At 57.4% G+C, this 21,369-nt stretch overlaps 3 protein-coding genes across 3 annotated transcripts; all 3 read left to right on the top strand.

Moving 5' to 3' along the window:
• Positions 1 to 1,399: 1,399 nt before the first annotated feature.
• Positions 1,400 to 2,677, top strand: SSTR3 (somatostatin receptor 3). The gene has a single exon (XM_007111761.1). The coding sequence runs from the start codon at positions 1,400 to 1,402 to the stop codon at positions 2,675 to 2,677; it is 1,278 nt and encodes a 425-aa protein (XP_007111823.1).
• A 5,538-nt stretch (positions 2,678 to 8,215) lies between these two features.
• Positions 8,216 to 8,611, top strand: LOC102995654 (ras-related protein Rab-6B-like). The gene has a single exon (XM_055083436.1). It carries the CDS (start codon positions 8,216 to 8,218, stop codon positions 8,609 to 8,611), a length of 396 nt encoding a protein of 131 aa, XP_054939411.1.
• A 4,788-nt stretch (positions 8,612 to 13,399) lies between these two features.
• On the top strand, positions 13,400 to 20,973 carry C1QTNF6 (C1q and TNF related 6). Its single transcript, XM_007111762.4, has 3 exons — positions 13,400 to 13,540; positions 15,949 to 16,207; positions 18,684 to 20,973. Exons 2-3 carry the CDS (start codon positions 15,955 to 15,957, stop codon positions 19,229 to 19,231), a joined length of 801 nt encoding a protein of 266 aa, XP_007111824.1. The 5' UTR covers positions 13,400 to 13,540; positions 15,949 to 15,954; the 3' UTR covers positions 19,232 to 20,973.
• Positions 20,974 to 21,369: the final 396 nt, after the last annotated feature.

Genomic DNA, 21,369 nt, shown 5'->3' with positions numbered 1-21,369 from the left:
CTCGGGGGAGCCCGCCCCACCAGCGCAGGGGGGAGCTGGCTATGCTTGTCCTTACCTCTAGTGTGTTGTGAATTTTTCCACCATCGGTCAGCCTCTGGGGCAGAAGGGGGCCCAGCCGCCCACCCCCCCAGGTTCACAGCCAATCATCCTTCACAGCCCTGTTCACAGCAGGGTCTTTGTCGGGATGCAGTGGGATGAGCAGGGCTGGGAGAGTCCTCAAGGGCTTTGATCTCCAGGGAAAGGGACACCTCTGAGCCTGTGGTTCTTAACTCCGTTCAGAATCTGAGGAATCTGATGAAAGCGCTGGACTCTGCCCAGAAAAAACAAGGATGTATTAACTTTCACCAGAGTTTGGGGGGTTTACGGATCCTCTGAAGTTCATCAAGAGACTGGGGTTCAAGGTTAAGGATCTGTGATATGCAGCAGTGTTTTTCTAGTGTGAGAGCTGAGACCTGTCTGGGGGGTGTCTCAGTCTGTCCAGATTGTTGTAACAGAATACCATAGACTGGGTGGCTTATAAACAGCAGAAATTCATTCCTCACCGTTCTGGAGGCCGGGAGGTCCGAGATCAGTGTGCCGGCAGATTCAGTGTCTGCTGGGGACCTGCTTCCTGGTTCATAGGTGGCTGTTTTCTTGCTGTTTCCTTGCATGGCAGAAGGGACATGGGAGCTCTCTGGGGTCTCCTTTAGAAGGGCACTAATCCCATTCACGAGGGCTCTACCCTCGCAACCGAATCACCCCCCAAAGGCCCACCCATCTAATACCATCACACTGGGGGTTAGGATTTTAACATATCAATTTGGCGTGGGGGAGGACACATTCAGTCTATCACAGTGGGTGATCCCCTTGGGGCTGTGCCAGCAGGCTAATCTTATGTAGAAAGGGCAAATATTGATTTATGGAACAATAGGACGGTCGTCGGGTTGCAATGTAAAAGGCACTGGTGTCAAACACGTTTGGAAAATGCTGGTATGGAGGAAAGGGCTTATGTTGTCATCAGCTTATGGAATGATCCCTTTACTGAACATTTGTGGAGCACTTGCCCTGTGCACAGGTGAAGGGACACTGGTGTCCAGGTCAGTGCTGGCCCTGCTCTTTGGGGCCAGGCAAGCCAGAGTCCCATGCCACAGCCCCGCTATGTGGTACAGAGCGGTCACTTCACCTCTTTGAGACTCAGTTTCCTCATGTGAGAAGTGGGGAGACCTTGCCCGCCTCCCTTGCTGGCCTGTGCAGACTGAATGAGCCGTGACCCGTCAAACTCTGGCCAGGTGCTCAGGAAGTCTCCAGGTTCAGTGTGATGGGGGAGGGGCTGAAGAGAGAAAGCCGTGCCCTGCCATGACCAAACTGTGTCCTCCCTCCTCCAGGCCAGTAGCCGACTGCTGACCACCCTCTCTTGGCCATGGACACCCCTGGCTATCCTCCCCTGGTGCCCACGCCCTCGGAACCCTGGGGCGCCTCTTCGGCTCGGCCCCTGGACGCCATCCTCGGAAACGCGTCCGCAGCGCACAGTGAAGCAGGGCTGGCTGTCAGCGGCATTCTGGTCCCACTGGTCTACCTGGTGGTGTGCGTGGTGGGCCTGCTGGGCAACTCGCTGGTCATCTACGTGGTCCTGCGACAGACGGCCAGCCCCTCGGTCACCAACATCTACATCCTCAACCTGGCGCTGGCTGATGAGCTTTTCATGCTGGGGCTGCCCTTCCTGGCCGCCCAGAACGCCCTGTCCTACTGGCCCTTCGGGGCCCTCATGTGCCGCCTGGTCATGGCTGTGGATGGCATCAACCAGTTCACCAGCATCTTCTGTCTCACTGTCATGAGCGTGGACCGCTACTTGGCGGTAGCGCATCCCACCCGCTCGGCCCGCTGGCGCACGGCGCCCGTGGCCCGCACCGTCAGTGCGGCCGTCTGGGTGGCCTCAGCCGTGGTAGTGCTGCCCGTGGTGGTCTTCTCGGGCGTGCCCCGTGGCATGAGCACCTGCCACATGCAGTGGCCCGAGCCGGCGGCGGCCTGGCGGGCTGGCTTCATCATCTACACGGCCGCACTGGGCTTCTTTGGGCCGCTGCTGGTCATTTGCCTCTGCTACCTGCTCATCGTGGTCAAGGTGCGCTCAGCGGGGCGGCGGGTGTGGGCACCCTCGTGCCAGCGGCGGCGGCATTCTGAGCGCAGGGTCACGCGCATGGTGGTGGCCGTGGTGGCACTCTTTGTCCTCTGCTGGATGCCCTTTTATGTGCTCAACATCGTCAACGTGGTGTGCCCGCTGCCTGAGGAACCCGCCTTCTTCGGCCTCTACTTCCTGGTGGTGGCACTGCCCTACGCCAACAGCTGTGCCAACCCCATCCTTTATGGCTTCCTCTCCTACCGCTTCAAGCAGGGCTTCCGCAGGGTCCTGCTGCGGCCCTCCCGCCGTGTACGCAACCAGGAGCCTCCCCTGGGGCCTCCAGGGAAGACAGAGGAAGAGGAGGATGAGGAAGAGGGTGGAGGTGGTGAGGACGGGCAGGAGGGGGCAGGGAAGCATGAGGCGCCGGAGGAGGTGAGCGGCCGGGTCAAGCGGATCACGCAGCCGGGCCCCAGCGCACAGGAGCAGCCTCCCAGCGGCCCCACCAGAAAGGAGCGTCAGTTCCTACCCCAAGAGCCCTCAGCTGCGGAGAAGTCAGGCACCCTGAACATCAGCTACCTGTAAGGGCCTGCGGAGGGCCAGGGTAGCCCAAGGACAGGGCAAAGACTGTGGGTACGCCTAGGGCATGCCACCTGAGGTGCCAGGGGCCCATGGTGGGAAGTTCAGAGGCCCGGGCTCTGATCGCATTGCTGCCGAGACTTGCTGCGTGACCTCAGATAGGTCACGTCCCCTCTCTGGGCCTTGTGTTCTCCTCTGTGACTCAGGGATGGGAGATACGGCCTGGATGAGCTCCATCAGATGAGAAGTCTGGAGGGGCATCACCGCTGGGCTGGGTAGGGTCAGGTTAAGGGGATAGGTACCGACTGGCTTTCCCCGTCTGAAACAGAGCATCCTCAATCTCGGCCCTCAGAGGGATAAACCAAGGCCTGGATTTCCCGGGCTCAGAGTCAGGTTCACAAAAGAGGGAGTGGGGGCCCACATTCACAGGGAGTGGTACTGCATCCCCAAATAGGATGAAGTCTTACCTGGTAGGGAGAAGGGGTGTGAGATTGCCCAGGCCCCCATGAGCTCTCCCCCTCTTGCTGCAAGGCTGTGGGCCAGCTCTTCTCCTCTCTGGGCCTCAGGCCTCACCTGCTAAACAACCCAATAACTTCCAGGCCCTCTTGGCCCAGACAGTCAATGCCAGGACTCCTGTATTCCTGGACAAGAGGAGAAGAGGTGATTTTCCAGGAAGCGAATTAAGTCGAGCTTCAGGGTCCCTGACTGCTTGGGCCCTTCTGAGGCCCTGAGTCTAATTTTGTACTTGTAATTTTGTATTCCTTTTCTTAAAGAGGGACCCCATGTTGCAGAAGCTTAGGCCACCCAAAGGCTAGCTCAGGCCCTGTTGGGGGCAGCTAATCAATCCTCAAAGCAGCTCACTTTGTGTCCTGTGGCTGGAGGGGGTCCCAGGGTCTTTGAGGGCTCAGGAACCTCCTCATAGGAGAAATCCTCCCTGCTTCCCCCCGCTCGGCGACTAAGGCAGGGACCTGGCCCAGGCAGACGGGAATGGAAAGGCAGAGTGTCTAAACAGAGCTGGGAGGAGAAGGAAGAAGAAGAGGAGGGAGAGGAAGGGGGAAGAGAAAGGAGGAAGAAAAAGGAGAAGGAGGAGGACAAGGAGGAGGAGGTGGAGGACAGATCTGTTCCATGACCTTGGAGCCGACCTTGGCCCCTCTGGGCTGAGCTCAGCTGCAGCATCAATGAAACATGGTTGCCGGTGCCTGGCCTGATCAAACTCAAGGAAAGGATGCCGTCAGGGTGGAAAAGCAAATGCTCTGAAAGGTACAGGCTCAGCCCCCTTGAGGGCCTACAGTGCTGGTTAGAAGGGCTAGGCCTTGGTGGAAGCCTGGGGGCAGAGCTGAGAAGCAAGGCCTGGCTCCCCGGAGAGGTTGGGAGGAGTGGTGCAGCGCTGCAGGCTGGGGAGCAGGCCTCCCGGTCCTCTACATGCCCCAGGGCAGCAGGTCGGGAAGGCCCAAGGAAGACAAGACTAGAGGAGGCTGGAGGGAGGCCACAGGGAGAGGCCACTGTCCAAGGCTGGGCCTGGGCTGGCCTGGACTCCCTCCCAGAGATGACCCCTTAGAGCCACAGCAAGACTGGTCCTGGGGAGGGTGGTACCTCCAGTTAAATCTCCCAACCCCCCACCCCGCAGAGGGTAGGGGGTCCTCAGGGAAAGCATGGGAACCACAAGTTGGGAGGCCTAGATCTTCAACTCACCTTCAGATCCTGTCTAGCCTTGACCTCTCTGGGCCTCAGTTTCCCATCACAAAATGGAAGTGGTTGTCCCAGCTTGCCTGCCTCCTGGGATCTGGGAAGAAAAGGAGTCGTTTGGGGTAAACTGCCATGCACACTGCAATGGCTGGGGGTGGGCCTTAACAGATTATAGAGTGGAGGCAGCCCCCTGCCAGGTGTGGCCTTCAACCCCTTCTCCTTCATCAAGTGGCTTCTCTGTCTCCAGCCCTTGGGGGTGAGAGCACTACAGGACATGAGGAAGGGAAGTTGGGGGTCAGAGACCAAGGATCAGGGAGGCAGGGCTTGGGGGAGAGTGAGGCCCCATCAGGGGGAAAGAAGTTTACAAAACTAGAGCTTGTGTGGAGGTTGGAGGCCCAGTCCTCAGTCTGGTGTTCCCCTGAGGGGGATCTGGGGGTCTGAGGAAAGAGGGCCCCTGGCATTCCAGCATTTCCTGCTTTCCTGGCCAACCCTACTTTCCTGATTCCTGGGGCAAGTGAGCCTCTTCTACAAGGGTGGCTGGGAGGCCCCTTAGGGAAATTCTGACTCTAACTCTTGTCAATAAAGTCAGTGACACATGACAACTGGCCTGGGCCAATTCCTCTGGCAGGCGCTGTGTTTTTAGACGGGCGTGCATGGGTGGGGGTGGGTGCGGGCATCCATCTCTACCGGGATGCTCCTTCTCTCCTGTCTCTCAGCTCTGGGAACAGGAGCTGTGCCCAGGTCTCTTTGTGTATAGCCTCCCAGAATCCTGGTCCTCCAGGAGTCATGGAAGACGTTCCTGACAAGCCTCGGCCTGCACCCTTACAGATCTTGATCCAAAGGCAGTAGATATACTCTCTTCCTGTGTCCAAATATCAGATCTCATGCAAGAGAGCTGACTGGCTCTAACTGAGTCACATGATGGCCCCTTGGGCCAATCACCAAAGACAAGGTGATAGAATGCCATGATTGGCCAGATGTGGGTCATGTGCCCATCTTTCCAGCTAGAGAGGAGGTGGGACACTGTGATGGACAGTTTGGCCTGATCAGTGGGGTAGGAGTTGGGTCAGGGACTGACTATCAATGGCAGGGAGAGAAGAGCCAGGCAGCAACAATAACGGGATGGGGGAGGGGTGTGTAAACACAGTGCAGGGCACATAATAGGTGCTCAGGGCATCTCAGCCATATCCACGAGTGAATGTGTATTGGGGTGTAACACCGAGGGCTTGCTGTGTGTGTGGCAGGTGTGCACGGGGTGGGAGCAGAGGAACTGCTTGCAGCCCAGGTTGTGTGGGGAGAGGGCCTGGGCCAGGGTCCCCTCCCTGGATCCCACAGCCCTCCAGCTTCCCCATCTCACCATATGTCACTACCTGTGCATGCTCTTGTGTGTGCGTGCGTGCGTGTGTGGTGTCCCAATAGCTTTGTCCCTCCAGGCAGCGGCTGTGCCTGATGCATCTGTGTTCCCAGGGCCTGGCAGTGCTGTGGGCCCCTCATATGACCATTCGGAATAAATGACTGAATGGGGGAATTCCATTTCTCAATTCCGGGGGGGAATTTTCACACTGTGACTCTAGCCTCCTTTGGATCTGTGCAATGCGGTGACCCTGAATAAATGGCGGGGGGCATCAGGGGAATGGAAGGAGTTATATGGGGGTTTGGGGCTGGGATCTGTGCGTTGTGGGAACTGCAGGGGCTGTGGGCTGAGGGCAGGCTCTGGGGCCGTGAGTCCGAGCCGGCAGGAAGGGGTGGCGATGACCCTCTCTGCCTGATTCCGTCTCTCCAGACATCCAAGTTGCTCAGACCCAAGACCTTACCTTGAACTTGTCTCTCAGAGGCTGTTGCCTGGCAACAGCCCATGGCCACCAGGCTCTGGACCAGGACTTCATATGTCAGCCTCAGCACCAGCAGAAAGGAGCCAGGAGTCTGCAGGGCCTGGGATAGGAGGCCAAGGCCTTAGGGCTTCAGGCCCTCCTCACCTCCAAGGGGTGGGGGAGACGGAGGCCACAGTCCCATGGGGAGGTGACAGCCTGGGTGCCACAGGACTCCAGACACAGAAGAAAGCACTCTAAAGGCGGCAAGAACCCCAGGCTGTAATGTGAGGAGCTCTCTCTGGAGTTGTGCAAAGCCACGGTCCCGCCAAAACCTCAGGCTGCTCCCCTGTCACTGGCAGGCCCTGGTGAGACTCTTGGTGATTCTACTGGAAGGCCATGGGGCAAACACGTCCCCAAAATGTCATGAGACCCAAAGTCAGGAGGCCTGGGACCTAGGCCCACTCTGCCATGAACCTACCACACAGCCTTGGCCATTTACTGACCTCTCTGGGCAAAGTTCATTAAGTTAATACTTTTCTGAGCACCCGCTGTATGCAAGGCCCTGACACCGGGCTGGGGAAACAGGCAACCACACAAGTAAATGGACCACTATCCAGTGGGGACAGCAGTGCCCTGTGCTCTGGGGGATCACAGCTGGGGGGAGGGGTCCGTGTTGGGGGCGGCACTGAGAGCAGAGGGTGAACCTGAGTGTGCCCGGCAGGGGGACTGTATGTGCTAAGGCCCTGGGGTTGAAGGAAGGCAGTGAATGAAAGGGAGAAAAGCAGAGGGAAGGCCCAATTCAGGGACAGAAGCTGTGTCAGACAGCCTAGGAGGTTAATTCCAGTTGTGCATTGAATTGTGTACCGCTCCCCCCTCAAATTCATTTGAAGTCCTAACCTCTAGTACCTCCGGATGTGACCTTATTTGGAAATAGGGTCCTTGCAGTTATAAGCAGTTAAGATGACGTCACCCTGGAGTCAGGTGGGGTCCTATTCCAATATGACTGGCGTTTTTAAGAAAAGGGAAGATTAGGACACAGACACGAGCATGGGGAAAATGCTGGAGTGATGCTTCCACGAGTTAATGCCAAAGATTGCCAGCAAACCACCAGAAGCTGGGAGAGCGGCCTGGAAGAGGTCCTTCCTCACAGCCCTCAGAAGGAAGCAACCCTGCCTGACACCTTGATCTTGGACTTCTAGCCTGCAGAACTATGAGAAAATAAATTTCTGTTGTTTAAACCACCTAGTCTGTGGTACTTTGTTCTGGCAGCAAACTAATACAATTCCCACCTACAAAACGGAGCCAACAGTCCCTCCTCTCCTGGGTCTCTGGAGGACCTTGGACTAATTCATTCATTCTTTCCTTCAACAAGTGTTTACAGAACAGCCGCCAACTGCAAAAAGCTGAAGGCAGAGAAGTACAAGGCCTGTCTTCAGGGGTGAAGGAAGTTGTACTGAACATAAGAGATAAAGAGGTGGTTCTTAAGCCCCCGGAACCTGGAACTGTCTGGTTTTGAGTCCCGACTCATCCATTCACTAGCTGTTTGACCTAGAGCCAGTTAATTAACCTTCCTGTGCCTCAGTTTCCTCCTCTTTGAGATGAAGATGAGAGTAGATGTCTACTGTTAAGAAGATTAAATGAATAGAGATTTATAAACAGCTTAGAACAGTGCATCGTAGGTGCTATGTGTTAAATAAACATGAGAAGTGCTTTAACAGAAGCAAGAATCCAGCCATGGGTTGGGGAGGACGTCTCCCCAGAAGGGTTATAGCCCTGCCAAGCATCAAGAGAGAACTGGAGTTTGTGCACCAGGAGGAGGCATGCGAGATGCTCAAGGTACTAAGAACAGCTCTGCTACCCATTTTACAGCTAAAGATAGTGAGGCCTGGGACGGTCATGTGATTTGCCCAGGGTCACAGCACCAGGGGCAGGACCAAGAACCACGTTTTCCTAGCCCCCAGTCCAGTGTCTATAGCTTTTAGAAACTATGAAATTGAGGGCCAGGGTGGCAGGAGTGATGCTGGGGGTGGAAAGAGCTCTGAGGCCAATGGTGCCAGCTCCTTGGCGGCCACTGGCAGTAACAGATGACGTCCTTGGGCAAGACTCAACAGGCATGAAGGGCAGCCCAGACCAGCGGATCGATGACGTCAGGACAGACAGGGGCAGTGACGTCATCATCCTGCTGGTGGGCGGCAAGACCGACCTGGCCGACAAGAGGCAGGTGACCATCCAGGAGGGCAAGCAGCGTGTCAGAGAACTGAGTGCCACGTTCATCGAGACCAGTGCCAAGACCAGCTACAACGTGAAGCACCTCTTCGGACGTGTGGCCTCGGCTCTGCCTGGAATGGAGAATGTCCAGGAGAAAAGCAAAGAAGGGATGATCGACATCAAGCTGGACCAACCCCAGGAATCCCTGGCCAGCAAGGGCGGCTGCTCCCGCTAATGCCGTCTGACCGCTGGCTTCCTCTGACACTACTCACTTGCTGCGAGCACCCTCCAGCGAGCCCTGCAGCCTCGGCATAGGCCTGCCTGGCAGGCTAAGGTGGTGTGTACACAGGAGTGCATGCCAGTGACACACTCATGCACATACGTGTGCACGGAGAGCAAGGCCAGTCTTCACTTTTTCACAGGTTCAAAGAAAGTGCCCGGGGCCACACTTGGCCTCCTCCAGGGTCCCAGACACCCCAGGTCCTGGCTCACACAGCCCGGGGACACAGCCTGTACACAGCCAGGAGCCCCTGCCCTCTGGCCATCTTGTTAACAGGAAGGGAAAATGAGGCCTGCAGGAGCACGGGGCCTCTCGGTCCTGCTCTCTGCGTTAATGACCAGGAAATATGTCAATATTTGCACACAGGAACTGCTGGCCTTGCTGCGCTTGGTCAGGGTGCCCAGAGCCTGCTTGGTTTCACCATCTGTAAGAGGAGGGGTTGTCTCTGTGCTCGGCGCGGGCCTTCCGCCCGCTCATCAGACAGGGTGGGTCCCTCCTCCCTGCTGACCATGATAAATGGCAGCAATTATGGGGAGAACAAAGCAAACACACAATGCCCACTGACATGGGTGGTGTGGCAGGTGAGCTCACGGCCACACAATCCATTTCGAGCCGCACAGCCACCACTTCTTAGCTCTGCGTGCCTTTGGGCTAGCCTCAAAAACCTCTTGGAGCCTTAGTTTCCTCATCCATAAAATGGGCTCGGTAGCCCCATCTCACAGGACTGTCGCAGGACCGGGAGGCGGCGGGTTGGCTCAGGCCGACGCCAGCGCTGTGTTCTGTGTCCGGCAGGGGGCGCCGCGTAACCTTCCCCTCTCCGCTTGGAGCCCTCAGCCGCTCCGCTCAGCCGGACTCGGCTCTATTCGGCACCACTCGGATCCACTCGGTCAGACCCGGCGATAATCGGCCGGACACGCTGGGCTCGGCCGGACTCGGCTCTGCTCGGCCAAGTTCGGCTTTGCTCGGTTCTGTTCGACTCCGCCGGGAGCTGGACTCGCCAAGGCCCCTCCCCGGCGCCGCAGCGGCTCCTTTCTTTCGTCTCGCTGTCTGCTTCCCGGATAGAGGCGCGGTGGCAGGAGCAGAGCCGCTCCCTCCGCCCGCAAGCCGGCGGGTTTCTACGTGGCGGGGGTCTGGTCTGGCTGAGCCCTAGGTGGTGCCAAGAGTGGCTGCAGCTGACGGCAGTCTTTTCCCAGGGTTTGAACCCGAAGCGGGTGGGCATGGAGGGGCTTCCCCGGCTTGGGGGGGTGGGAGTCACTCCCCTTAATTCTGCGGAGAGAAGCGGGGAGGATGGCGCTGGCCTCCCGCGTGCCTTGGCGACCCCATCATCCCGCTCTGCCACTAGTCAGCCCTGGGGAGGGAGCCAGTTGCTTCACCTGTTTCCCTGAGCCTCAGTTTCCCCACTCTGTAACAACAGGGTCCTCGTCAGGGTCCGAGAGGACTGGGATGGGGCTGGCTTTTTCCTTTTCTGGGCCCCTTGGGGATTCTCTTTCCCCTTCTGTACAATGGGATTAAACTCGCCCAACTCGGATTAACACCCGTAGGAACAGACATGGGTTGCTGAAAAGCCCAGGACGGAGTAACTGAGTTCGGAGAGCGAAGTTCACCCGGGATGACCCAGCTAGTCGAAGGAGGGGTGTGCAGAACCAGGAAGCCGAGTGAGCGAGCTGCCTTGGAGAGGGAGGGTCCCATTGGACCCTCTGCCCACTTTGCAGGAAGTGGGGTTTGGAGGAAGAAGTGAGGGAACGGGCGCCCCAGCCAGCCCCTAGCACGTCTTAGTGGGCCCTTCATCTTCCCCCTTCTCCCCTCCTTAGCTCCCTAAGAAGGGGACGGGTGGGGAGCATCACAAGCCCGGGGTGGAACGGGGTGGGTGCCAGGCGCATAGCCTCTCCCCAGTAGGTGGCGCTCACGGTTTCCTTTGTTTAGTTTCTTCATTACCGTCCTAGAACAGTTAGATCCGTGACTTGGCCAAACACGACTTGCATAGCTGACTCCAAGAATCATGTTTTGGGTTCTGTCTCACTTTATGAGAGGCACACATTTTATTTTTTAAAAATGCATGAAGGGTTCTTGGTGCTTTCTACGCACTGACTAAATGTCACTAGTTTTATATCTTCTTCCCAACCTTGGGCGGGAAGGTGGATGTGGCTAGGAGCTTGGTTCTGAGAGTTGGTGAGTGTGTGTCTCATCAGCGTGCATGAGGAGAACGGGCTCATGCCCTCACCATATTCAGGGTTTAACCCGGGAGAAGCCCTGCTTGGTGGCCGGTGTAGAGTACCCCCATTGGTTATCCCACCAGGCTGCTCAGATGGTCTTGGCCTCCTCATGTTCCTCTGGCCTCGGGTCACCAAGGCTCAGAGGTAGGGAGACACGCCCAAGGACACAAAACTAGAAGGAGGTGGAGCTGAGACGTAACCCAGTTTTGTCTGCCCCGGGGCTGGGTCTCTGTCTCCAAGCTGCCTGGCTGGCCTGCTGGGGACATCCTCAGAATGGCTCGGAGACCAAGGGCTGATGCACAAATGGGGTAATTTGCGACATGGTGGAAGAGAGAGGGAGGAAAAATATTAGAGTAGCGTATAATATTCCTGAGTCCTACTCCCTTGCCTGCCCTGCCCCCAGCCAGCTGCCTTGGACCAAGGGGGATAAGGGACCCTTTTCTGGGGCATTGACATTGGCTGGGAGTCAGAGGAGCTGGTCCTAGAACCTGATGAGAATCATGGGCTTTTCCAGACCTCAGCCTCCTCACCTGTCAAGTGAGATGAGGCTCCTTCTCTGCAGAGGGGCTTTTGCGCGTGGCAGGGAGCACACAATGGGCCCTGGACCAAACCACCTCTGTGTCCCCGCCCTGCTTCTCCACATCCCCCATCCGTCTTCCCTTCTCTTCGCTTTTTCCTCAGATGCTAGGCTTCCTAAGCCAGATCTCTGTGAGACAGCCAGGAGCTGTGTCCTGCTCCAGTGCTGCTGACTCAGCCCTTTTCCCTATGGTGGCGGCAGTGAGGCGGGGGTGGGGAGGGGGCTCCCTCGCCTCCCTCCCTCTGCAGCCCTGGCTCCAGTGCCCTGGGAATGCTGCCTGGGGCAGGGCCACATAGAGGGCACAGCCAGTGTGGACCTGACAGTTTTCCCAGTGTCCTTAGGCCTTCCATCTGCTTTCCTTTGGGGCCCCTTGAACCCCTAAGTAGGCCTGGGGTGAGGGTGGGGTACTCCAAGTGGGTTGGGAGGGGGAAGCAGCACAAAACTAGAAGTTGGGAGAGTCTGGCTCTCATCCCAACTTGGACTCCAGTCTGCTGTTTGACCTTGAGCCAAAGACTTGCCCTCCCTGGTCACAGTGTCCCTGCTGGACAGGTTAAGGAATTGGATTAGATCATCTCTAAGGGTCCTTCCAGGCCTGGATATTCTGCTGTGTGTTTATCCCCCAAAGTAATAAAAAAACAGACGCTCAGAGATGGGAGATGGTCAAGGACACAAAGCCAGGGCTGTTCCATCCTCCACACTTTGCCCAGCTGTGAGTGGGGCCTGGGGGTTAGTGCCCAAAGCCCCAGACTTCAATAAATCCCCCTGGGTCGCTGCATTCCTGTGCCTCCTGAGAGTGGAAATGTCACCACCTCTCTCTTGCAGCCTTTGCCCACAACCGTGCCCAGCTGTGCCATCGCGGGAACTCTGGTAGGACGGAGAGCACTTCCATTCTGTAGGGTTGTGGTTCCTCTTCACTCACTGTGTGACCCTGTGAAAGTCACATCAGCTCCCGCCACTAGCTCCCTTTCCCAAGAAGAGTAAGAAAATGGGTGTAAATACCCTTTGGCTCCCAAAAACCCCTGCAAAGATGAAGCCCGGCCCAGGCAGTAAGTACTCAACAAATGTAGAATGAGAGGCGGCTAGAGGGTGAGGGATGTTTGAGAGAGTCTTTGCACAGGGGTCTCTGACCCCAGGGAACCAGGGCTGCAGCCTTTGCAAAGCCTCCTGCAGCCTAACCAGAAGGAAGCAGAGGCCCAGGGGTATTCTGTACAGGCTGCCCTCCTGTGACCTTCTTGGGGGTCATTTCCACGGGTGGATTGGCTGTAGAAGACCAGGAAGATGGATAATCATGGCATCATTTCCAGGCAGAGGAGGAGGACTTTGGTGTCCATTGGGGATGGGGCTATTGACCTGGCTGCCACCCTTACCTGACACTCTTACCTGATCTCGGAGGAGGTGAGACCTTCACTCAACAAACATTTACTAAACTTCCTCTTGTGACTGGCACGGATGGGGCTGGGGACTGGAGATCTACAGACAACTAGGGTCTGAGAGGGAAGGGACTGGCCGGTGGGTGCCAGTACCAGGATTTGAACCTGAGGCTACTGGGCTAGTGCCCATGCCCCCTCCGTGCTGCCTGCCTCAGTGACTCAGAACTAACGAGCTCGTCAGCCTAGGCTGGAGCCCCCGGCATGGGGATTCCAGCACTGCCTTCCCTTCCTGAGCAACTTCTGGGGCTCCCTGCCCTTCCCCCTTCCCCTTCCCAGCCTTGATTTCCCATCAGGGGCCTCAGACCCCTTCCTGCTGGAGCTTTATGGTGTCTCTGAATGAAACAAGACCCTCTAGGACCACCAGAGAGTTAAGCCAAGGAAATCCCCAGCTCCCTTTATCTCCGGAGAACCCAGAGGCTGGAGGGGAGGGAGCAGGGAGCTGGGGACGTGGGAAGCCAGCTCAGCCCGCCCCCTCCACCCTCCCTCCCTCCCTCCCTCCCTCTGCTCTGCCTCCATCCCTTTTTCCCTCCCTCCCTGGCCAGCCCGCCCAGGCCTGGGGCTCTGGGCCAGCAACAAGTTATAATTGCAAACATGGACCAAGGAACCAGAGGCGGCCCAGAGGCCCGGGGTCCGTGAGCTGCTGTTTGAGGCTGCAGGACACTGGGTGAGTGACGGGAGGTCCTGCAACTTCCTCCAGCAGGGCAGAGGGGGTTGGGGTCAGAGCCTGGAATTCCTCTCCTTTCTCCTCTCTTCCTGGACACATCTCACATCTCGGGGCCCTGCTCTCTCCTTCTGACCCCGGCCAGCCCCTCTAGGGTCTCCCTTCCCCATTCCCTCCTTTGACTGAGACTTTAGCCCTGGTGAAGGGCTGCCCTCCGATGCTCCTGTCTTGTGCCCACCCCTGCCTGGACAGGCACCAACTCAGCTCAGCAGGGCCTGGCCCTTCCCCCACCCCAAAGAGGCCCCAGCTCCCTCATGGAGGCAGCAGGGACCCCCAAATCACTCCCAATGGCGTGGTCCCTCACATTTGATCCCTGTGTGGCACCTTCCTCCAGGGACAGTCAGTGACCATGGCTGTGGTTATTACTTTGGTTAAAGGCTGCTTTGCTTCCTGCTTCCTGCATCCCCCCCCCCCCCCCCCCCACCAATCAGGTCACAGTTGCACCTTCCTCCAGGGACAGTCAGTGACCATGGCTGTGGTTATTACTTTGGTTAAAGGCTGCTTTGCTTCCTGCTTCCTGCATCCCCCCCCCCCCCACCACCAATCAGGTCACAGTTCTGTGTCACAGATTTTTTGACTCTCAGCTGGCTAGGCCAACAGAAATGTCCCCAAACAGTTTTAATCCTCTGGAAACAGTTCTGCTCTTCCTATCCCATGCAGGCCCTGGGGAGAGGTCGTGTTGGGCAGCAGAGAAAGGAACAAACGTTTAATTATGAGTCTTTTACAAGTCAGGCAATTTCCCTGCATTTAAATCCTCCTAAATAACCTGGGGAGGAAGGTGGTGTTGTCTCCTCCTTGTAAATGTCAGGGAGCAAGAAGCCCAGAGACGTTAAGCCACTAGCCCTAGGTCACACAGCTTGTAAACTATTCTGGGATCTCAAGTCTGACTCCAAAGCCTCATCTTTTCCCATGAGGTCACATCTATGGGAAGAAAAAGAGGGGATTTTGCTCTTCTCAAAACCACTGGGTTGTGTAATTTACATAATCTCGGACAGAAGGGATGTTGATCTCTGAAGATTTGACGTGCCTTATTGAGCAGAACCAGGAAAGCAGAACGGGGGCCGGGGAGGCGGGGGAGGCTTGGGAATGGTCACCTTCAGGAGAGGGGTGATGGCTCTGGAGACTGCCTGCCCACCCCTCTCTTCTCCTGCTACTACCCTTCCCCCAGGGAGCGGGGAGGGGGTTGTTGGGGGGAGGGCTCCTGCCCCTTTAAAACCCAACTCCTACCTCAGTGTTCAGGTTAGGTTAGAATGGCATTTAAAAAAAAATAATAATTTTACCTTCTCTACACATATTAACCACAGAAAAATATTTTTGAATTGTACTAAATGTTAAAGGAGAACAAAAAGGAAATAAACAAAGAACACCAGAAGTGTAAAAACCAGTCTGGTTTCAGAAGTGTTTCTGATCCTGCGATAACTCGGTGCCAGCCCCCAAAGACTGCCACCACCTCAAAGGCTCTTTGCCTGGCTTCCTGCCCACCCAGCCCCAGCTTGTCTCCAGTCACTGCTGTCCAGGCTGCTTTCTGCCCCTCTCCGTGAACTCTGGATCCCTTCTTGGCTAAGGCCAAAGACAGATCCTCACAAACCCTTGGACTTCCCTGTTCGTTTTGAATTTTCCAGACCTCCTGGGTCCTGCCCCTTAGTTCCAACTTACCACCTTGGCAGCTGATTGGCAGGTCTATGATGATTGACACAACCACCTTCCAATGAATTTACTCTCTCCTGCTCCTTTCCCTGCAGGGCTTCTTGTGTGAGATCGAGTTGGTAGGTTGTTGACTGCACAAACATGCTGAGAGAGGAGGTGGGCTGACACCAGCTACACACCTTCAACGTACATTTCTGCAGGGACTTCTTTTGTTTGTTTGTTTCTAATTTGTCCGTCCTGAGGGGCACCTTCTTCTACCTTGCCCTCCAGCGACGGTGGAGTCTGGGGCAAGAAAACAAGCCAGAGGGAGGTTGGGAGGGTGAGAAAAGCATTTTACAGTCTCATTGGCTATGACACATGGGCAGCAGGGCATCTTCCTCACCCACCCCAGCAAAGGCCTCCCAGGACCCTCGTCTTCAGAGGGGGTCCTCCTTCGTGGGCCCATGTGTGCCAGAGATGCCCAGGGACTGGGTTCCGGGAGACTCAGCCTCCAGGCTTGCACTACCACAAGTCTCTTTGTGACCTTGGAGAACTTGCTTCCCCGTGTAGGCCTCTGTCTTCTCATCTGTTAAATGGGGGCACTAGTGCCCCCTCCCCGAGTTATGTCAGGAACGCACGTGCTGTGGGTGGTGGCATCCACGCTGGGCATCAGTGCAGTGTAGATGTCAAGGTAATATATTTCTGTCCCTCCTTCCCTGCTCCAGGTCGCCATGGGGATAGCTGCCCTGGGCCTCCTCTGGGCAGTGCTCCTGCACCCTCTCTCTGTGTTTGGAATCCCCACCGAGGAGCCCACCTCTGGGGAAGCCGCGGCCTCTAGTTCCCCTGGGCTCTGTCGACGGTGCTGTGACTCTGAGGACCCCCTGGTCCTTGCTGATGCTGCACATGCGTCCTTGGCCTCTCCGTCCGCCCTCCCGTACATGCTGCCTGAGGTCAGGCCCTACATTAACATCACCATCCTGAAGGGTGAGGACTCACACGTGGCTTGGGCTGGACTGGCCTGGTCGGGGACAGGGAGGGCGTGGGGATCTCTTCCTGGGCTCAGGGAGGTGAGGTGGAAGGAGCAGAAGAAACCAGGACAGAAAACTGTCCCAGACCTTTTCTTTCATTCACACATTTATTAAGTACCTACTGCATACCAGGACCATTCTGAATTCTGGGATGGAGCGTGTACACATCAGACAGAGATGCCTCCACTATGGAGCTTCTGTTCTAGTGGGGGAGGCAGACAGTGAGCAGTAAACATATCACCCAAGTTAATGAGATGCATGATGATAAATGCTATGGAAGTGACGAGGTGGAGCAGGGTAAGGGGTGTCTGGAGTGCAGCTGTGGGGGGCAGGTTGCGTATTAAATGGGGGTGGTCGGTGTCGGTCTCACTGAGAAGGTGGGGAGAAGCCACGTGGATATCTGGGGAAGAGCATTCCAGGCAGAGTGCATAGCAGGTGCAAAGGCCCTGGGGCCAGAGCGGACCTCACGTGTTTAAGGAACAGGGGGCAAGGGGAGGAGATAGGTTGGAGACAAAACAGATCCGATGTGGGCTCCTCCTCTGAGTGAGATGGGGAGTGGGGGAGGGTTTGAGCAGAGGAGGGACCTGGCCCAGCTTAGGTTTCAAATGGATCACTCTAATTTCTGTGGAGAATAGACAAAGGTAGAATCAGGGGGAGTCGTGGGGGCCACTAGGGCCACCCAGGTGAGAGTTGGCTGCCTGTCCTCTAAAACCAAATCTCAAGGAAGCTGCTTCTGCTGTTGGGGGCTGTGAATGGCTGGTCCTGGGGCCAGACCTTGACATCCTTAACCTCTGTCTTTGCTCACGACAACCCCGCAAGTTCGGTATGTTGTCATTCCTCCCACTTTGCAGATGGGGAAACTGAGCCTCTGAGAGGGGAGGAGCTCTCCTGGGGTCACACAGCTGTTAGGGGCAGAGCTAGGATTTGTCGCCGAGGACTCCAGAGGGTCAGCTGGCACCTGAGACCCTCGGGCCTTCAGATTTTGTGGTTGAGGGCCCCTCCTGTCCTCTCCCTACTTTGCCCACCACCTCACACATCACCGCTTCCCCAAGGCCAACAGAGCCCTCTATGTGAGGCTGACGAGGTGCTTGGATGCTGACTGTACTCCCCCCTCACTATCCTCCTTAAAACCCCATGTCCCCTCTCCTGGGCCAGGCTAGCTGCCTGCTGGGCAGAAGGCGTCTGGCTGGTGTCAGGAGTCCTGGGTCCCAGCCCCAGCTCTTCAGCTCCCTTGCTGTGTGGGGCAGGCTTGTCTCTCCCTCCCTGGGCTTGCTGCCTCATTTGTAAAAAGGAGAAGGTAACCCCCTCTTATAATTACCCTTCACGCCCTCCCTTGGGGCCGGGGTGAAGCAAGTGCTCTGCAAAATGTAAAGTGCAGGGCACATGATGAGGTAGGTAGTTCACCAACGAGGCCAGTGAGGAAGACCTCCACAGAGCCATGGACTCCCTCCTCCCTGCTTCTCTCCAGGCTTCTCCTCCGAGGACCTGCGCCCTCTTTTCTGCCCCTTCTTCCCCTCTTCCCAGCAGCATTGCCGTGGTCATGGGGGACCCCGGGACAACACGGGGCCGTCTAGTTCCTTCAGAGGATGTAGCTAAGGGTGTGATTGCAGGCTCTGTGACCGGCAGCAGGGAAATATTTGGGATCTGGTCCCTCAAGAAGTAGGTGGTAAAAAAATAAAAAGTAGGTGGTCACCTGCTTTTCTTGCGTTCAAGGTCAGCCTGGAACAAGGGCTGGCCAGAGGCGTGCCTGCCTGGGAACCAGGGCAGATGCTGCCAGAGCCCAGGGCAGGGGGAGGTGGGCTGGGCAGTGCTGGGTGAATCGTCCTGCCTCGTATCTGCAGGGTTCACCCGGTGCTTTCCCAGAGGGCTAGGAGCATCCCTGTGAGGTGTGCGTGATCCTCTTCAAGACACAGACAAAAACATCCCAAGACACCAACACGAAGGCCCCAGGTCATGCAGAGGGGCGGTAACGCCCACCAAGGGCTGCCTGGCTCCGACTCTGGACACTTCCTTCCGGGTGATCCCTTCTCTGGGGCAGAAATGCCACGCTCACATCCCCCTGGAGTCCCGCTGGGTGCAGTGACACCTGGGGTCCAGGCCTGGTCTGGCAGAGACCACAGTCAGACCCTCACTGCTGAGGAGGGAGCAGGCTGGTGTGGAGACAGACCACAGCTGGAGTCCTGCTCCCCTGCTCCTAAGCTGTGCCACCGGGAGAGTCCCTTCACCTCTCTGTGAGTGGAGGTGGACATGGTGTCCCCTTTAGAGGGGCGCTCGGGGTGGCGATGGCTGGCATGCAGTAGGTGCTCAGTAGGTGCTGGCTCTTCTCTGGCCTGCCGTCTCTGGGCAGGGGCGAGCCTTCTGCAAATGCTTAGGAGGCCCCTGGGTGCAGGCGTGGGTGCCTGCCCTGACTTTTCTCCTTTTTGTCTCCGCAGGTGACAAAGGGGACCGAGGCCTACTGGGCTCACCCGGGAAGCTGGGCAGGGAGGGCCCCCGGGGGGAGCGCGGCCCCCAGGGCACCAAGGGTGCCAAGGGGCAAGCAGGCAGCCCTGGCGGCCCGTGCCAGATGCGCTTCTCAGCCTTCTCGGTGGGCCGCAAGACGGCCCTGCACAGCAGCGAGGGTTTCCAGCCGCTGCTCTTCGACACGGTCTTCGTGAACCCGGACGGGCACTTCAACCTGGCTGCCGGCCACTTCGTTGCCCCCCTGCGCGGCCTCTACTTCTTCAGCCTCAACGTGCACAGCTGGAACTTCAAGGAGACCTACGTGCACGTCGTGCACAACGACGAGGCAGCCGTCATCCTGTACGCGCAGCCCAGCGACCGCAGCATCATGCAGAGCCAGAGTGTGATGCTGGCCCTGGCACCCGGCGACCGTGTTTGGGCACGGCTCTTCAAGCGTAAGCGTGAGAACGCCGTCTACAGCGACGACATCGACACCTACATCACCTTCAGCGGCCACCTCATCAAGCCCGAGGACGATTAGTGCCTCCCGTGGGGCAGCTCTGGCTTGGGGTGGTCACGGGCAGGTCTGTCCCCTGCGGGGCCTCAGTCTGCCTGTCTGTAAAGTTGGTCCTGGGACCTGGCATTCTGGGCAGCCTTCTTTCCTCTTTCCTTCCCTCCATCACCCCTCCCAGTCTGTTCCTGCCTCTCTCCTCTCTTGGACATTTTCAGAAACCTCCTAACCTAAATCTTCTAGAACTTTCCCAACCTTTTAGACCAGCACTTTTCAAACTTGAATGTGCATCCGCATCACCCAGGGATTGTGCTAAAATGCTGGTTCTGATTCAGCAGATGTGGCACGGGCCCAGGATTTTGCATTTCTAGGACGTTCCTGGGTGATGCTGGTGCTGCTGGTCTATGGACCCCACTTGAGTAACCAGGTCCTATAACTTTCACAACATTCTAGGATCTTCCAAACATTCTAGAATCTTCCCAACATCCTGAAATTCTCTCACCCTTCTAGGGCACCCCCTCCTCTTGTCTCTTGCGCCTTCTCCCTTCTCTCTGAACTCCTGTCCGTGCCCCGACTTGTGCAGCCGCAGTTCATTTATTCAGTCATCAAACACTCACTGAGCGCCTGCTCTGTGCCAGGCTCCGGGAAGGCTGAGGTGAACCAGACACAGGCCCTGCTCTCGGTGAGCACCCAGTCCAGCCAGGGCGGGGAGACACAGATTCTGAAACCAGACCCGGAGAAACACATGGGTCTCTGATCACACAAGTCTGTGTTCTGGGCATTCAGGCACTGTGGCCCCCCATTACCCACCACTCCCCAGGATGGCAGGATAGGGTACCCCAGGTGGGGGGTATCCTCTGCCTGTTCCTTTCTTTTTTGCCCAATGCCCATCATTAAAGCAAACCCAGGGGGGCTTGGTCAGCGGAAAGGTGCTGTGAGGAGAGGACCCGGGGCTAGGGGGCATTTTGGGGTAAGGGGGCCCAGGCCCATGGCTCCCCACACGGCTGGGATGGAAGCCTGTGAGGGCTCCTACCCTCCTCAGCACACGTCCTCCTTGCCCCGCTGCCGGGCGGCTGTCAGGGCCGTGCTCAGCCCGCTTTGCCAAAGGTGCCTGGGCCTCAGTTCTCCCAGGCTCCCAGCCACTGTGAGACACTGACGTCTGTCCCCAGGTGCTCTGACCTCCTTGGTGTCTCTCGCCAGCCCAGTGCCTCCGGCTCTCCAGGCTGTTAAGGTGCTGAGGCCCCGGGTGGGCAGCTCCTGCCCAGCAGAGCCGCCTCTGGCCTGCTGCTGCCTTTACAAATGCTGCCGGGCAATGAGCCAGGACAGAGGGCACCGGGCTTTGGACCCCTCAGCAGGTCTGGGGAACCAAAGCGAGCAACATTCCAGGTCAATTGTGGGGACCCTCCTCTGAGCCATGATGCCAAGGGAGGCGCTGGGCGACGCTGAGGCCAAGTGAGGGACATCAGGACTTCTGTCCCTTCCCCCTCTCCCAGGGTGGGACAGCCTGGTGGCCCCCAGCCTTCCCCTCCCGCAACCCCAGGTGGCCCGAACCTCTCCCCAGAGGGAGACGGCCTCCGCCCATTGGTGCTTATGCGGACTCCGGGGCAGAGGTGGCCCCGCTGGTGGTCTCTGGTGCTTACTCATAGCCAGGGGAGCCATGGCTGCATGGCTGGGGGATGGCAGCAGGGCCTGACTCGGTGCCGTGAAGGCTGGTCCTGTACAACCACCCCCAGCCCGACTTCACCCCTGCCCTGCTTGTCCAGCATAATTAAAAGTCGTGCGTCTTCTTGGCAATTCAGCCTGGTTCTTTCTGCTCGGTTTCCTTTGCCCACCTTGGGAGGGCAGCCCATCCTGTTCTGCTGGGCCCAGGTTCAGGGCCCCAGAGTGACCAAGGCAGCCCAGGGCTCCATTCCACATGCTCGCCACCCACAAAAGAACCAGCCCGCCTCGGTCACTCACTCAGCTGGTGTGCCTTGGAGGCAGTGGAAGCAGCTCAGGGTCTGTTGTGCTGTGCCCTGGCTGTGGCCCTGGGAAAGTGCTCACATCTCGGAGCCTCAGTCTCCTTGTCTGTAAAATGGGAATGATGATCATCTATCTCATGGGGGTGGCCGTAAGGATTAGAAGAGAGGTTGCCCGGTGAGCACTGCATTCATCCTTTTTAAAAAAAA

Source organism: Physeter macrocephalus, unplaced genomic scaffold (genome assembly GCF_002837175.3).
Source record: "Physeter macrocephalus isolate SW-GA unplaced genomic scaffold, ASM283717v5 random_1291, whole genome shotgun sequence".
NCBI classification, from domain to species: domain Eukaryota; kingdom Metazoa; phylum Chordata; class Mammalia; order Artiodactyla; family Physeteridae; genus Physeter; species Physeter macrocephalus.
Note: the sequence above shows the minus strand (reverse complement) of the source record. Positions and strands in the feature narration are given on the sequence as shown.

Coding starts and splice junctions, on each gene's coding strand:
- SSTR3 (XM_007111761.1), top strand. CDS start 1,400: ATGGACACCCCTGGCTATCCTCCCCTGGTGCCCACGCCCTCGGAACCC.
- C1QTNF6 (XM_007111762.4), top strand. CDS start 15,955: ATGGGGATAGCTGCCCTGGGCCTCCTCTGGGCAGTGCTCCTGCACCCT. Junction 16,208..18,683: donor TAACATCACCATCCTGAAGG/GTGAGGACTCAC, acceptor TTGTCTCCGCAG/GTGACAAAGGGGACCGAGGC.
- LOC102995654 (XM_055083436.1), top strand. CDS start 8,216: ATGGTGCCAGCTCCTTGGCGGCCACTGGCAGTAACAGATGACGTCCTT.